General features: G+C 48.3%; 1 protein-coding gene across 1 annotated transcript in view; it reads left to right on the top strand.

Moving 5' to 3' along the window:
• Window positions 1-11,460, top strand: part of GABRE (gamma-aminobutyric acid type A receptor subunit epsilon) — a 75,530-nt gene extending 64,070 nt beyond the window's left edge. The window contains exons 8-9 of the mRNA XM_006136293.5: window positions 6,055-6,257; window positions 7,452-11,460. Of these exons, the coding sequence (XP_006136355.1) occupies window positions 6,055-6,257; window positions 7,452-7,739 (491 nt within the window). The 3' untranslated portion in view covers window positions 7,740-11,460. The remainder of the gene's footprint in view (window positions 1-6,054; window positions 6,258-7,451) is intronic.
• The last annotated feature ends 5,903 nt before the right edge of the window (window positions 11,461-17,363 follow it).

The raw sequence follows: 17,363 nt of genomic DNA, 5'->3' as shown, positions 1-17,363 counted from the left end.
TTCTTGTTGCACATCCTATCATCAGGATGGGTTCACAGGTCTTCCGGGCTCTTCGATCCCTGCAATGCTGCCTCTGGGATGAAGTGCTGAGCTGAGAACAAAATGGCATTGACCGCATGGCCTCTTTATACCTCCTTCCTGGCCTCTTCTAGTATGCAGCAAGTCACCTGGTCAGAGGCCAATCTCTATGTTCCCTGCTGGCTGCTCTCAGATGACAAACCCCATTCTTTGGGTGTGTCCATAGCCCATTGAGAGCCATTGTTCCACAGGGCTTCGCTACTCAGCCTGTCCATAGCAATGCTTAACCACATTCAGAGAAATATTCAGCTTCCACACAGATTACAGATTCCTACGTACACACATAGACATTATATACTCACATAAATAGCGTACATAAGATCAACAAACAATAAGCTCCCATTCAATACCCCACATGGCTCCCTTTTATACCAATTTCTGGGGCCAACACCCCCACCTAGGGGTGCAGCAGCGATCTGGCTGCTTCCCTCCAATTCAGTAATGTGACACCCTGTCTGGGCCATGAGGAGGGGAGTGTGAGGTTTCTGCAGGGGAAGAGGGCACATCGTAAGGCTAACAGCTCAAACCCTCCACCCAGCAATGACCGCACGACACGCAACCGCATTTGCAAATCCGGGATTGGATTCACTGCCCACGTGAGAAGCGCCCTAAAAACAAATAAACCCAGAACTCAAGTCAGCACGAGCAGACGCCTCCTCCGTCGACACAGTGGGAGATTCCAGGAGAACCTTGTGATATGATATTATGCCTTTTTATGGGAACAAAGAGGTCTCCCTTGCCTCTTTGCAGCCTACTGATTACAAACTGCTTTTCTTGTGTGCCCCTCTCTCTTCTCACGTGCAAACTTTCTGCAGCTTCAGATGGACTCTCGGGAGTCTTTGCAACATTCACAAGTAGCTGTCTGTTGCATGGGCTTGTTCCAGGTTCAATGCTAAAAGGATTTGTCATTCTTCCAGTCGCAACTTTTAATAACATCTTGGACAGCAATTTCATCGGCAGTCATGCGCCCTTTGATAGCTCCTTTGTGGAGATCTGTGGCTGAAGGCTGATTCCACACATTTGTCATAGCTGTTACAGCTGCCTTTAAATGTGCAGTCAGCTAAGATTTGGGCAGAGACTTATCTTTTGTGTAAGGAGGCTGCTACTTCCCACACTCCTTGGTGAGAGGTTGCCTGGTGGCCAAGTCATGCCATCCACCCCTGAAGAGAGTGGCAATCCAGTATATTGCTCCCTATCAACTAGAGCATGATATATGGCTGGCTTCTGCTACATTTACATAATCCCATCTAGCATGACCATGCTGGAAGTCAAAGGAATCATTTCTGCAAATGTCTCTAGCTTCATAGACTTATTATCATCTCTTACTGGGGTTACATAATCCATCTGTAGTTGGGAGAAATCTGTTATATTTCTGTTCTGGGAAAAGTATGAACAGATTTCTCCATGGGTAGCACAAGTGATGGAGTGATTCGATGCTGTTCATGAAGTTTGCCAGGTCGTTCTGTGTTTCCACTCCCTTTTCTCTGTGGGTACATCCACACAGCAGTGTTATTTTATTCCTAAATAACATTGTGCGTGTCTACACTGCAGGCCATTATTTCGAAATAATGTCGAGCTGGAGGACTTCTTACTCTGACTCCTGGTCACCTTCATTTCGCAAGAAGTAAGAGAAGTCGAAGGAAGAGTGTTCTCCCTTCGACTTTCTGCTGTGTAGACGATGCCAAAAGCTGAGTTAAGCTATTTCGATTTCAGCTACGCCATTGACGACGCTGAAGTTGCGTAGTTAATGTGACTTTAGCCCTGCAGTGTAGACGTGCCCTGTGTGCCTTCTCCACATCTTCAAATGCTTCACTGCATGGTGGAGCTTGCTCCAAGATGCATCTCTTCTCATCACCTGGGTGAACAGCATTGTTCGTGGAATTACCCACTGCCAAATGTGTCAAGCAATTCAGCTGTCCTTCATAAGTTTGTTAGTTCTAATGCCACAGTTGTATCCTTTCCCTCTTAGAGCATGGCCCATCAATGTTGGCTTCCACAATGATGTCCTCAAACCCGCTGTCCTGCATCATGCTGCCTATATCACCCATGAAATTCATTGCATGGCGCACGATGCCCACCTCAAGGTGATCGCTGTCAACTTTGTTTGTAGTAGGACTACTCAACTTTGAAATCCCTGGGGGCCACAATGGTACTCACAGCACATGCTGAGGGCCGCAAGTTAAGTGTGGTTGCATATACATGCAAATATATATGCAAATATATGCAAATAGCTTCTTTTACACTGAGGGCATGAATACAAAGATTAAGGCAAGACTACCCAGCACTCAGGTCCCATTTAAGTCAGCTCTGATGATATTAATAAAATGAAACATTTTCCCAATTTCCACCCAGATGACAGCACTTTTCATGAGCAATGACAGTCCAGGAATTTAACTATTGAAATGCATATCACAGAAGACCATTATATTGACATTTTTGTTTGGGCTCCCCCTCGTGGGCCGCGTGTTGAGCCCCGTGTAAACCCAAACCAGACGGCGGGCCGCAAACAAACAGGCCATGGGCTGCATGTTGAGTAGCCCTGCGCTATACTGTGCTTTACAGTCGATTGCTTCATCCTACATGACATAGGTCCAGTCTTGGCCCAGAGAGTGGAACATGACCTGGCAATATTTCATATTGCAGCATGCTGTATTAACATCCACAAGGATGTCCTCAAACCTGCTGTCCTGCATCACGCTGCCTACATCACCCATGAAATTCATTGCATGACACACGAAGCCCACCGCAAAGTGATCGCTGTCAACTTTGTTTACTGCAAGTGCAGTAATCATTAGAAAGGAACCCACATAAAACAGCAGACAAAACCTTATTCTCAGATCAGTCCAGTCTAAATATAATGACAAATACTTAAATGCATTTCATGGCGCATGCAAACTCAGACTGTCATGCAACTACCAAATTCGGCTTTGCCCGAAGGCAAAAAAAGACAGGAAAATGCATAAAATATATCACCAGGGGTCAAATATTTCCCAAACTTTCCAAAACAGTACTAGTTGGAGTACATAGCTACGTTATGAATTGCATTTGGAAAGCTTCTGCCAAGTTTGGTCAGAATTAAACTATGTTGCTCCAAGGTATGGCCCTTTTTTTGATTTTATGTTTGTTTCAGAGTGGCGGGCTGATAATATTTAAACATTCCATTGTATAGACAATGGCACCACTTCTGGCATCTATATCAGTGACGGGCAACCTAGGCTAGTGAGAGGGCTGCAGGAGTGGCCCTCCATCACAGTGGACCACACGATTGTTGTAACCAAGAGGGTAGTTTTGCGTACATAGAATTTGCCGGGGCTGCCGACTGAGCCGTGGCAGCTCTGTGATTGGATGCAGAGGGAGCACCCGGCTCTCACAATCATTGTTGTGTACGATGACCAGGAACCTCACTTCATGTGCCCTTATTTACATGTGTGTCACTTGAGTGACACCAGTAGGGAAAAAACGACACAGATGGGAACCAATGGAATGTGGCAACCCTGCACATGGGTGATGGTAAACAAAATGTCTCACGGGCCACATAGAACCCCTCTGGGCCTCATCCAGGCCATCAACCACTAATCTATAGTCGCCCTGGTGATAACTATCAGATATGTGCCTACTGTGTGATTTTTTTCCAGCTGATGTGCCATCTTAACTCATTATAAAGACTCCTTTATCAGTCTGGCTGGTAGAACTATCTGTTGCTGCCCCCTCATTAGCACAGCTCCCCCTTGTCTTCTGGCCTAGGAAGCTGTGCAGCCGTGTCTTTATCACGGCGTTACACAGGGACAAGTTCTCCACTCGGTTACAGGCAGCCTTTGGTGGAGCCGTGCTAGTGATTCGGTATCGTGCACACAGACCAGTCGTACCTCCATGGAGTACGGCCGCTCACCTAAACAGCACAGGGCTTGGCTCAGGCACACTCCACAGACCACACGGGGAACAAACACACGTCGCTGTTTTCTCCGCTCACTTCTTTAGAGGCCCCTGCCATTGGGAAGGACATTTGACTGTAGCCCACAAATCAGGTGGCAGTGAGATAGCCTCACAGGGATTCCCTAGTGTGACCCACTTAGGGCAGGAGGGTGTGATGCCCTCCTGAGGAGACAGTCACATTAGCTTGATGACACCTGGCACCCAGAAATAGTGGTGTAGTCGTGGTAACAAAGGTAGTGCTTGAGGCAAACCACCCGAATACTTACCCACAGAATCCTGAAGGGTTTTTACCCTGGGTAGCCAGCCCCTCCTGACACACACACCCCTACCCCGCATGCTACCACAGTTACTCTGCTATTTTTAGCATGCTAGCTTGAGGAGATGTCATGCTATTTTTAGCTTGTCTCCTCGAGTGGGGAACCATTCCCCGCCAGCTCCAGGTGGAGCCATACCCCTCAAGTCACAGATAGAAACCCAGGTTCTAACTCCACTAGGCAGTGCTGCTCACCTCCCAGTTATTGAAAAGCCAAGTCACCGGAAGCCCAAAGATGGACGCTCATCGGTGACTTTTGGTTGCCTGCGTGGGACCAGTTCTCATGCACAATCCAACACCAGACTCTTTGCCTCGTGTCTCTTCCAAGCGTTTCTTGTTGACAGTCCATCTTCTGTGTGATCTGTCCGGCTCTAGGTGGTGCCCTACATGGATAGGGCACTTCACAGACAACAAAATTACACAAGATCCTTGCCCAGAGATGCTTCTAATCTAATTTTACCGATAACCTAATGAGTAAAGGCCTGGAGGATATGGTCGGCTGGGACGGGCGGGGGGGGGGCTGAAGGAGTTTGGGGGGAATGGCACAGCAAGGGGACAGAGCAGGACAAGAATTACCAGATGGCTTTCAGATGCTAACACCAGCTCCTTGGGATTTTCCAGAACGCTCCCTGCCCAGACGATGCATATAACTGCACACGCATAGCTCACAGCCCACTGGAAACGGCTGCGGCTCTTCCCAGCACACACCAGGAGCATGGAGGAAGGGAGCACAAGCTGCTTTAGAATTCTTTCCCCACTCTGAGAACCCTCTCCAAGATGGTGGGCTCCAGATTTAGACTAGAACTGGATCCTTTTGTCTTTGGTGAAAGAGTCCTGGGGCAGCTGCATGATTTGCCCAGATGATGCTAGTCTTTGTACATCATTAGAATCTTAGAGCACTAGAACCGGAAGGGACCTCGAGAGGTCATCGAGTCCAGTCCCCTGCCCTCATGGCAGGACCATCTAGACCATCCCGAGAGATGTCTAGCTAACAGGTGAAGCAGGTAAAACAGCAAGACAGGGCCCTGGGCATGGGAGCTTGCACACACAAAGCTGCAAGGAAAGGGGTAGGGCATTGTAGGGAGGCTTACAAGACCTGCTTGTGTTTTATTCCTGCTTGGGTGTGTGCACAAGGCCAGCACTTTGAAGAACAGCCACTGGTCTGGGGTGGTCTTGGATGACCCACTGAGGGCATGACTGAGGGGGTCAGGGAGCACTGCAGCTCCTGTTGGAGGCTCAGTCGGCACCTTGGAAGATCTGGCCCTCGGTGTCACCAGCTGCATTCTCAGAGGCACCCCCAAATCAGTCGCCACCCCCCCCCCCTTGGAAATGTTGGCCCTCACTTTGAGAGACGGGCCTTTGGAATTGGTGACGCCCAGAGCTCAGGCTGGCCACGTCTCTTTTCCTTGTAAGCGGAACACATTTGGCCAATAGGCACAGTGCCCTCGCAAGATCATGTTTCGCAGAGTCCCCTTTTGGAATAGAATTACACTTCAGGAGAAGGCCCTCCCCGGCCTGCCCCCTCCACCAGCCCCACAACAGAACCGTTACCGAAGAACCGCCCACCCCCCTCCTCACCGGCCAGCCAGGACGCCCTGGCTCCCGGTGGAGAGTCAGGGAAAGAGGAGAGCTGGAGCCACGGGGAAGAAGGGCATGGCTGCTGGGATACGTAGCCGTGTGGCTCTTCTCCCGGGCTTTGCCCCTCCTGACAGTGCTCTGCACCCCCACAGGCATCACCACGGTGCTCACCATGACCACCCTGAGCACCATCTCCCGCAAGCACCTCCCCCGAGTCTCCTACATCACCGCCATGGACCTCTTTGTCTCCGTCTGCTTCATCTTTGTCTTCGCTGCGCTCATGGAGTACGCCACCCTCAACTACCTGGTGGGAAACAAGAAACCCCCGGAGCACAACAGCAAGAAACCCAGACTGGTAGGCAGGGGCAAGGTGGAGCGAGGGAATGGGAAGTTATGGCCCAAAGTAGGGATGTAAAGGACTAGTTGACTATCCGATAAGCAAATGTTTATCAGATAGTCATCAGGATAGTCTATTAGACACACACACACACACCCCGCATTGCTGCCTCTATCAGATAGAGGCAGCAAGGGGGGAGAAGAGGGGAGTGCTTAAAAGCAGCAGTGCTGCATGCAGCCTGGGGTCAGCTGGGGAGTCACATGACATTTCAAAGCGGAAGTGTCGCTTGGAGCCCAGGATCAGCTGGGGACTCCCCAGCTGACCCCGGTCTCCGTGCAGCCTGCCAGCTTTGAAATGTACAAGAGTCCCCAGCAGGGGCTCTTGTGCATTTCAGAGAGGAAGCGCCGCATGGAGCTTGGTGCCAGCGAAGGACCTGGAGTCAGCGGGACTTCCTGCTGGCCCAGGGCTCCACTTCCTGCTGGCCCTGGGCTCCCTGCCGGGGCTCTTGTGCATTTCAAAGGCGGAACACAGAAGTGCTTATCGACTAGTCGATATAGTAAATTCCATCGACTACTCGACTAGTAAATTATTCGCTAGTTAACATCTCTAGCCCAAAGCCTCCGCAGTGTGGCAGGGCGTAGGAATGTTACAGTCTGGTGTGCGCAGGGAAGCGCCGTGCGCCTCAGCTAGTGACACAATGCATTCACAAGGCCTAATGGGGCGGAGCTTGTTCTCGTGATGGGGTGCTTGTCCAGGGAGTGCCAAAGGGGGAGGGGCACCCCAAATCAGACTAGGAGGGAGTGGTGCTCTGCAGACTGGCACAAGGACAGGCTGTAACACTCCACAGAAGCATGATGGTGCAAGAGACCAAGCTTAGGGATTACGTGTCAGAGGGGCTGGCCAACACCCAGAGCGGGTGGTGCTTGAAGAAGCAGAGCTCTAGGAATCAGGAGTGCCAGGGGGGTAGCAGTGCCTGTCAGGCCACACAAGGTGAGCTGGGCGATTAGTGCTGTCAGGTCTTCCTTGCCCAGGATATACCAGGGGACTGAACTGGGAAACCAGATGGGAAACCAGAGCTGTCTAGTATCCCTCTGCACTGACTATCTAGGAGATGCCAGGAGACTGACCACCCACCAGTCGCAGGGCTGGTTGTTTGGGCGAAGGAGGTTTCATCCCTGCTTTCTCTCTGACTCGTTCTCCTCCTTGTTCTAGCCACCTGCCCACGCCCACGTGATGCCCTCCTTCACCACCATCAACATCAACCACCTCATGCACTGGCCTCCGGAGGTGGAGGAGGAGGAGGACCCCGGCTCGCCTTGCCTGGAAGGGAAGGAATGCGAGAGGTTTTTTTGCTGCATCGAGGACTGTCAGACAGGGACCTGGCGGGAGGGCCGCATCCGCATTCACATCTCCCGCCTGGACTCCTACTCCCGGGTTTTCTTCCCCACTGCCTTCCTGCTCTTCAACATCGTGTACTGGATCGCCTATCTCTATCTCTAGCTCTCCCCCGCCTTGTGCTGAAATAAACCAGACGCCAGCAGGATTTGCAAAAAAGGAAAAAGGGAAACGGTGTCGCTTCTCATTTTAGTCCTCAGCGGATTTGGCCCTGGCCTGATCTTACCTCCTTCTTGCCCTTCTAGGTAGAAAAAAAAACACACAGCCAGTCTCTGATGCAAAGTAGTTCGTCCCCCCATGGGAAATTTCCTTGTGAACATTTCCGATTTCCATCAGAAATACAAAGCTGAACGCTTTCTCCATATACCCAAATAATTCCATGGAAAGTGCCGATGAAAGACAAAAAAAAAAAAATCATTTTTGCAGGAAATCAAATCAATGTCCTGATCAACTCTATTCCTGAGCCAATTTCCACAGGCATAGACCCTAGTGTAGAGCCACAGAAAAATCCACAAGGGCTGCATGTGGGGTGGGAGGAAGAAAATGGCTGCATCCTCCCCTCCAAAATACAGATGGCACAGGCCAGAAAGGATGCACGGCCATAGACAGGGGATGGGGATGGACCAGCGCTTCCCCCAGCAGTTGGTTCCTATGGAGCTCCCACTGTTGCGGTGCCCTGCAGTAGCAGACAATACCAAAAGACAGGGGATAGGGACTTGCCCTGATACTTTTCAGGCTATGAAGCATGGCATTTGTAAAGTTTTCAATGAGTCTGTGAGGATCCATCTGCTGTGCAAATACCACATTTGCAAAGGGCCCAGGTACATCAGGGTTGCATTCTGTAGATGGGATTTCAGCTACTTTGCGTACTGTGAGCAGATCCTGCCAAGCCATTTTTGAAAGTTGCTATTAATCAAGCGGTAGAATAGTGGCGAGTAACCTGGTTTCATCGCACTGTTGCACCCTAATAGAACACCCATTTACACGGATTAGAATTTTTTTAATGTTTTCTACATTTTTCCAAATACGTTGATTTTGCTTGCAACACAAAATACACCACGCTCGCTTGCTAGTTGATTACAAATATGAGCACTGTAAAAAAAATCTTTAAAAAAGGGAGCAGTATTTTACAGATTCCCTCGCACAATTTCTGGAGTGCAATCCCGTTATCCTGAAAGAGCAACGTAGGCCTTGTCTGCACTGAGGAATAAGGCTGAATTCATGGAGGTTGATTTTTTTTTTTAGCACCTGATTTTGTAATGTTGAAGGTGCATGTCCCCACTGTGCTCAGGGGTTTGATGCCGTGCATCCGCAGAAGGGTGGATGCCATCGACTTTGACAATGATGCTTTGTGGGTAGCTATCCCACAGTTCCTACTGCTCCTTTGCATTCTGAGTGATGCTCCCAGTGCCTGATGGGATCAAACAGTGCAGCAGGTGGTTCTGGGTACATGTCATCAGTAACCAACCATGCACTCATCTCCTCCCTGCCCCGCCCCCCGCCGCTTGAAAGCAACACCAGTCGTTTTGCTCCCATTTTCCCCTGTGCAGACGTCATAGCAGGGTAAGCATGCAACCCAGCATGGAACCTGCTGAGTAGCAAAGCTCTATGGCAATTCGAGCAAACATCTCGTGCCTTATGCTGCAGTGTGTCCAGCGCCTCACTGAGTCCTGCCGTATGGAGGAAGAATCTGAGGACGCCATGAACAGATTCTTTCGTGACGCACTTGAGATAAAGGACTGGCAGATGCTGGCGGCAGTTGATCGTATTGACACCGTCGAACACTGGTTCTGGTGCCGTGAGACAAGCACAGCCTGGTGGGACCACACTCTGTTGCAGCAATGGGACCATTGGCAGTGGCTGCAAAACTTTCATATGCTTAAGGCCACTTTCATGGAAGTTTGTGAATTACTTTCCCCCACCCTCAAGTGCAGCAATCCCAGAATGAGAACCGCACTGACAGCGAAGAAGCCAGTGGCAATAGCCCTGTGGATGCTTGCCATGCCCGACAGTTATCAGTCAGCTGGGGAATCAATTCGGAGTGGGTAAATCTATAGGGGGGGCTGCTGTGATCCAAGCAGCCAAGGCGATCAATACTTTCTGCTGGGAAGGGTACTATCTCTGGGAAACGTGCGGAATCTAGCAGATGGCTTTGCCGCGATGGGGTTCCCTAACTGAGATAAGGCGATGGCTGGAATTCACATCCCTATCTTGGCCCCTGACCCATCTTGCCGAAGAGAACATAAACCACGGGGTGGTTTCTGGATGGTGTTACAAGCACTGGTGGAACACAAGGGCTGTTTCACTGATATCATCGTGGGATGCTCAGGAAAGGTGCATGACCAGGCACCTTTAGGAACTCTGGTCTCTTTAGAAAGCTGCAAACTGGAACTTACTTCCCAGACCAGAAAACTAACATCAGAGGCATTAAAATGCCAATAGTGATCCTTGCAGACCCAGCCTACCCCCTTGCTCCCGTGGCTCATAAAGTCGTATTCAGGCAGACCGGCCTGCGATAAGGAGCAGTTCAGCTACAGGCTAAGCAAAAGCTTTTGGACGTTTCAAAGGAAGTTTTCGCAGTTTGTTGACTACGTTAGAGCTCAGCAAAAGCAACTTTCCCATTGTTGTGGCAGCCGTCTGTGTGCTCCATAATATCTGTGAAAGCAAGAGGGAACGTTTTATGCCAGGGTGGGGATTGGGGAGGTTGAGACAGAACCACCTAGTCACTAATTATGAGCAGCCAGACACAAGGGCAATAAGGCGAGTACAGGGAGGTGCACTGCCGATCAGAGAGGCTTTGAAAACAGCTTTGTGCCTGACCAGACAGCGACATGACTGTCATGCATGTTGTTCTTAACAAGGTGCCCTCTGCACTAAGTGTGCTTGCCTGCAAACCCTCCCCATGTAACACAAGCAATAAAGATACAGCTGTTGAGAAATCATTGGCTTTTATTTAATGAGCTCAAGGAAGAAGGACTGAAGAGGAGTTCAGGGTGGGAGTTTAGGGTGGAGGGGGGAGAAGGGGAAGTGTCCCTTGTTCAGCAATCTCACAGGTGTGAGAAGGACAGCCTCTTGTTCTGGGGCACATCCCTGGGGCTTGAATGTAAGGTTGCTCTTAACTCTCCTCCCCACACACACGTTCTAGGGCTCCTGGTATGGAATTTGGTATGGAGGGAATGTGGGTTACTAATGTCCAGAGGGGGTTCCTATGCTCTGGCAGTTGTGTGAGTCCACCATATGCACCATCAGACCTGCCATGGCCGTCAAGACTTTCTCCTGTGTCTCCACTTAGAGTTACCTGATCGCTTCTCTGTCCTCATGCTCCCTCATCTCCTGCAGCAGTGTTTTCCTCCACTCACTTAATTGCTCCATGTCCAAGTGGACAGATTGCATTTCCTCACTGAACATGTCACCCCCTGCTACACTTTTGCCTGTGCAGCTGTGCTAGGTGAACAGCTGGAAGAGCGGGACCTGGGGGAGTGTGCAGCAGGCTCGCTGTTGCACCTGCTGTAAAGAAAAGTAAAGGGCAAACTTTTGGATAAAGGAGATACCTTGTGGCGCATAGAGCCTAATATCTGTAGCAGACAGGAATGTCTGTTCAAGAAAATTGTGATATGTTATATACAAGGCCAGTATTATGCTTTTAAGTGGCCACTATGCAGCAGGAGAGATCTGGGAGCAGCTGAACTTGGTTTGGTGGTAAGGGGCAGGTCAGAACTTTCTCTTATGCTTCTGCTTTGAAAGCATGTGCAGCACAATGCTTGCAAATAGCAGCTAGCCGGCATGTGCTCACTCTCTCTCTCTCTCTTTCCTTTTCATACACATACGAGCACACACACACACACACACACACACACACACACACCTGTGTGCTGGGGGAGTGCAACTTTCCCTTCCTACAGGAGCCTGCAGGAGCTCCGTCTCCGGAGGGCAGGCATGGCGGCATGGCAGGGGCTCAAGCCAATCTTCATTGGGGAGGAGCAAGCAGAGTTTTACTGCTATGGTAGCGTCAATAGTTTCCCCGGCTTCATCCACATTGCCATGCATGATATCAGTTTTCTCCGACTCACACCGAATAATAAGGAATGTTTGTGGACTGAATGTGGCCAGAAATGTGGACCTTGTGCTGTAGTGGCACCAGACCACTTCCTGCTGGCTTGATGTGGAAAGGTGTCCTACCATGGAGGACGGAATAAGGCAGCTTTCCCAGAAACCTTGTGAGAAGGATGAAAGAGTTCCTCAATGAGAGCTTTATGGAGATGGCCTGGGAATCCTCCCTGCACGTCTCCAGACACATTAACAAACAGTTCTGGGGAGCCCCTCTGTTGGCCGCCTCAGGTCACACCCAATGGCCTTCACCCACCTGGAGCACGATAAAAAACGTGAACTCTCCAGAAATGCCCCATCAGTCATCAGGGCCGGGCAGTGAGATGTCCTGGGTGGAGGAGATTGTCTCCAAAGTTGGTGTTCCTGGCTGTTGGTGAGATCAGATGCTCCACTCGCCTGATGACCATTCTCCTTCTCCACCTCTTCCTCATCCACTCTGTCCTCCATGCTGCTGCCAGAATAGTCTCTTGGGAGGAATCCATGGGCTGGCTAGGGACACTGGTCAGGTCCCCCCCTTCATAGAAGTGGCATGTTTGCGGCACTGACCCAAACCATCCATTTCCTTCCTTTGTGTTCTGGTGCCCCTGCCTCAACCCCTTTATTTTCACAAAGAGCTGCTGGGCGTCCCCGGCATATCCTTTCTCGACCATGCCCTGTGTGATCTTGGCATAGATATCAGCAGTTCTTCTGCGGCTTCATAGTTCTGTCTGAAACGATTCTTCTCCCCACATAGCAATGAGTTCCAGGATCTCTTGCACTCTCCATGGTGATCGTTCGCAGCCCTGGCCAGTCATGATCAGGTGTGCTGCTGAAGTGGGATGCCTGCTCTGAGGTCTACTCGCCATGCTGGCCACACAGGAAATGACATTCAAATTTTCCTGGGGCTTTCCTGTACACCTGGAGAGCAGCAGAGTTGAAAGTCCTGGCCAGAGAGGTCACAGTGAGGCTTTCTGAAAGTCGATGCTCTTGGCTTCTTGTCCCAAAGTGCTGTGTTTGCACTACCCGAAAGTCAAGCACACAAGGTCCAAATTATCATTATTCCTCGTGAAAAGCAGGAGTACCCAAATCTACTTTAAAGGCCCTTAAAGTCGATGGATTGAGCTCGGTGGATGCATTGTTTAGAAAATCAGCCTAATGTGGTTAAATTAAACTGAAACTCCTAATGTAGACCAGGCCTTACAAATGCAGAATTAGTTTGGGGTTGTTTGTTTGTTTTTCATTTACTTTTACACATAACTGCTCTCAGAAACAAAACCATGTAAAACTTTAACACCTAGAAGTCCTTTCAGTCCTACTTCCTGTACAGCAAATTGCTAAGATGAACACGTATGTTTACACCTAGGGGAGATGCTGCTGCCTGCTTCTTGTTTACAATGTTATCTGACAGTGAGGACAGGCCTCCGCATGGTATGGTTGTAATATAAAGTGATCCCTGTACACTTTGTATTCTGTGTTGTAACTGAAATTAATATATTTGAAAATGTAACAAAACATCCAAACTATGGATAATAAATTTAATTAGTATTCTAATATTCTTTAACAGTGCAATTAAAACAGTGGTTAATCATGACTTTTCTTGAGCTAGTTATTTATTTTCACCTGAATCGCCTGTGTTAACAGCCCTACCCCTAACATTGTTCCCCTAAAGCAGAACCAATACAAATTCTGAGCTGGTCTACACTACAAATAAAATGAAGTGTGATCCTGGTTTTGCTGCTCTCAGTCTGTGAATAGTGTTTGATTCCACAAATCATCCCATTGAAACCAATGGGCTTCTCATGGACTGAGGAACTACTCAACCTGAGTATGAGTGGCAGAATCAGGCCCTGCTAAATGTCAGACAAAAAACACACAAGGTCCTTCGACGGCCCTTGCAGAGCACACAATTTTTTTTTTTAATCTCTAGGATTCAGAAAGAAAACGTAAGCTGTAAGAAGATTTAGGAGATGGACAAGGCTCCATGCACTCTCTGACATGCCCAACCCCTTTTCTACTAAGGCTGTGTCTTCACTGAGCAGAAGATCAATGTTGCCACAATTTATCTGCCTAAGTTTGATTTAGTGAGTCTAGTTAAGACTCACTAAATCGAACTCAGAGGGCAACCTCAACAGCATCCATTACTCCTGCTTCTGCGAGGAGTAAAGGAAGCCAATATGAACGTTTGCTCCCGTCGGCTTTCCACTGTGGAGACAGCAGGGAAACATGAAACAAGTTATGTTGATTCCAACTACGTAATTAACATAGCTAGAGTGGCATATCTTGAGTCAATGTTGCCTTTTAGTGAAGGCCAACCCTGTGTGGCCTCCAGGAGTGGGAGGAACAATTCAGTAACATCTGCAAGTACCAGATCTGCTATGCTGAGCAGCCTTTTGCCAGGTCAAGCATTGCTCCTGGGCTGCCATAGAACTTGCATGGCCATGCAACATGGAGAAGGGTGCAGTGAGGATTGCGGAAATACATTGTTCAATGCTAATCAGGAAGAGTAGCGGAAGAGCACAGACCTGGATCCTCCACTGATGTAAACTGGTGCTGTCCCGTTTATACCAGCTGAGCGCCTGTCCTACAGTTCAGTTTGCTGAAAATGACTTCCCATTCATATTCGCTTACTGCGTAAATTAAAACAAAAACCTTTTATAAAGAGCATGTTTTAGAAATAACTGTCACTTTAAAGGCTTGTCGCAAGAAGAAAGACAACTCCTGCAGGGCGAGTAGATAGGAACGGTTGGATTACAGGACAGCTAACAGGGCCACGAGGGGTATATATTCTTAGAGAGCAAATCTGATCTGGTTTAAAGATGGATTTTTGACACTGTTGAATGTTATCTGAATAATGATATGTCATGTTTAATTAATTCATAAATATACCCTTACCTTGCTTCCAGGGGAACCAAAGAGAGTCTAATTAAAGCTACAATAGTACACCATTTGGCTAAGTATAACCTAATAGGGTCAAACCTGCGCCGCTTCTGGAAGGGAAAATTATGCCCATCTAACTTGTTAGAGTTCTTTGAAATGCTGAATAAATCAGTAGATAAAGGCTTCCCGGCAGACTTAATTTTCTCAAGCTTTTGAGAAGATGGAGCAGAATTACCGAAGATGGTAGGGGCTTCTAATGAGAAGACATTAATATAGGAAAAGGAAGTCTAGGAAAAGAATAAAAATAGCTGTCTGACAATGACATCTACTGGGGTGTAGACCCGTCTCCTAAGGGAATAGGGGGAAGTCTCATTGGACATAGTAAAATCAGCAATGTAGTCCAGGGTAAGTTTGGGTAACCTGCGTTTGCCCACTTCTCATTTGGGGAGTCTGGAGATTAGGTTAGGTTAGTTCACTCACTTCTTTTTTACCATAGTGATAGAAATGTAGCCGTGTTAGTCTGGTGGAGCTGAAACAAAAAACAGGACTATGTAGCACTATAAAGACAAACAAGATGGTTTATTAGGTGATGAGCTTTCGTGGGCCAGGCCCACTTCCTCAGCTCACTTCCTTTGATCTGAGGAAGTGGGTCTGGCCCACGAAAGCTCATCACCTAATAAACCATCTTGTTAGTCTTTAAAGTGCTACATAGTCCTGTTTCTTTTTTACCACTGCACTTTTTTACCACTGAATAAAACTGACGGGACATGGTCAGAGACTGATATACGGTATAAATCGGTGCTGTCCTGCACTAGATAGATCTTCTGCTATCACTAATTTCTATGATCCCCTTAGGGGTTATTCCAGCAAATAAACCATAGAATCATACAACCCTAGAACACTAGAACTGGAAGGAACCTCGAAAGGTCATCAAGTTCGGTCCCCTGCCCTCAAGGCAGGACCAAGCCCCATCTAAATGATCCCTGACAGATGTCTATCCAACCTGCTCTTCAATATCTCCCTTTCTTTTCCAGATGAAGACAAATATCAGCATTCATTGTGAGTTTCTTGCTTTCTACCCTAACCTATGATATTCCAGGATCTAACTTTTTATTTTAAAATGGGAAGGTTGCTGACTTTTTTTGTCCTTGTTTGCTGTCCATACAAGCCGAACCGAGATGCTGAGCAAACAACACCCCAGACTAACGACTGTACTGAAGCCATGACTCCCGTATCCCTCTTCTATGCATTTTCTTTGAAAAAAGTTCATTTCCCGTTTCACAGCTTCTCACTCCTGTCTCCTCCCCCCACAGATACGCTGTCTAATGGAAGAGCTGGAGATTGTAAGCCCTTTGGGGCAGGGACTGACTCTTACGATGTATTGGTACAGTCCCTAGCACACTGGGGCTGTGATCCCGGCTGGGGGGGAAGGGTTGACGTAGTGGGGATTGTGTACACGCTCTTCACTTTGTGATGTGGTGGGTGATTCCTATTGTCCTGTTCTGTTGTAACGCTGTGTGTATGTGTGCACTGTGTCCAGCTGAGGATGGGAATGGTGGGTGTGGCTCTCACTAAGGGGAGGCTGTCCTGGAACCTGAGCCTAGGTGGGGAGAGCAACCAGGTGACACCTTGCCCAGGAAGCTGAACAAAGGAGGGGGCGGAGCTGTCTGCGGGCTGAAGGATGAGTTGCTGTGTGCTAACAACAAGTCTGTGCTATGCTGTGTCCCTGTCAACGAATAACCCGTGTGTTTTACTTGCTGGCTGAGCCTCACACCTGACTGCAATGGGAGTGCAGGGCCCGGTGACTCCCCAGCACTCCGTGAAAGGGGGTCTTTGGTGTTCACTGTAAATATACATATTAAACAGCATTAATAACCATCTGCGTGGATGAAAGCTGTTCCCTGTCCTGCTAATGTGGATGGAAAAAAATGTTCAAACATCCAGGGAATCTGAATACAACACACAAAAACCCTTTTATCCCAGTGCAACCTAGTCTTATTTTTACCATGTGGATAAGCCAAATTGTATCCCTCGCATGCGGCAAAACTTAGCATATGACATTTTGCCACCAGAAAAGGTGGTGTTTTCAGAACTGAGATTTTCCCATGGCAAAACGTTCATTTTCACTAAATTGTCTGATTTTCCAAGCAAAGCGACAACTGTTTCAAATCAGTACTTCTTTTTGTTTCACAGCGCTTTGAAATAAAAAGGAAAAAATGTTGCTTAAATATGTTGCGTTCATTTCATTTTGAAACAAAATAACGGAAATCTTCCAAGTGGACATTTCCAAGCCAAAAATGTTCAGAATTTTTTTCCTTTGGGGACCATTGGATGGTTTGCTCCAATCTAATACGCAAAACAACTTGAGTGCGTCACCATTGTCCCTCGCAAGGAAAATTCCATTTTCCAAACAGCTGTTTGAAAAGCACTCTATCCGGGGTTGTGCTTTTAGCTTCTAGGACAAGAGCCTACCGGAACAATCCCAAAACTCTTCCCTGCGTTTAGGATGGCTGCTGTTGATCATACTGTGTACAGCACAGAACATTAATTGTTTTAGTAATTCATCACTTTGTGAGAGAGGAACTGTCCAATTCCCCAGTCGCTCAACATCCAACCCAGCCTCCCAATCTGGCAGCTTGTATGACCCCTTTTCCCCTTCCACTGTCAGCCCCTTTACATACTTTTCTGTCTGTATCAACTTCCCACCTCCACAAACAAAGCTCCAATCTCCTACCTTCCCTAGAGCATCACTAGAAATGCCCAGGT

The sequence above is a fragment of the Pelodiscus sinensis genome, chromosome 13, assembly GCF_052426305.1.
Source record: "Pelodiscus sinensis isolate ZL-2025 chromosome 13, ASM5242630v1, whole genome shotgun sequence".
NCBI classification, from domain to species: domain Eukaryota; kingdom Metazoa; phylum Chordata; order Testudines; family Trionychidae; genus Pelodiscus; species Pelodiscus sinensis.
The sequence above is the reverse complement of the archived record's forward strand: the minus strand, read 5'-3'. Positions and strand labels throughout refer to the sequence as shown.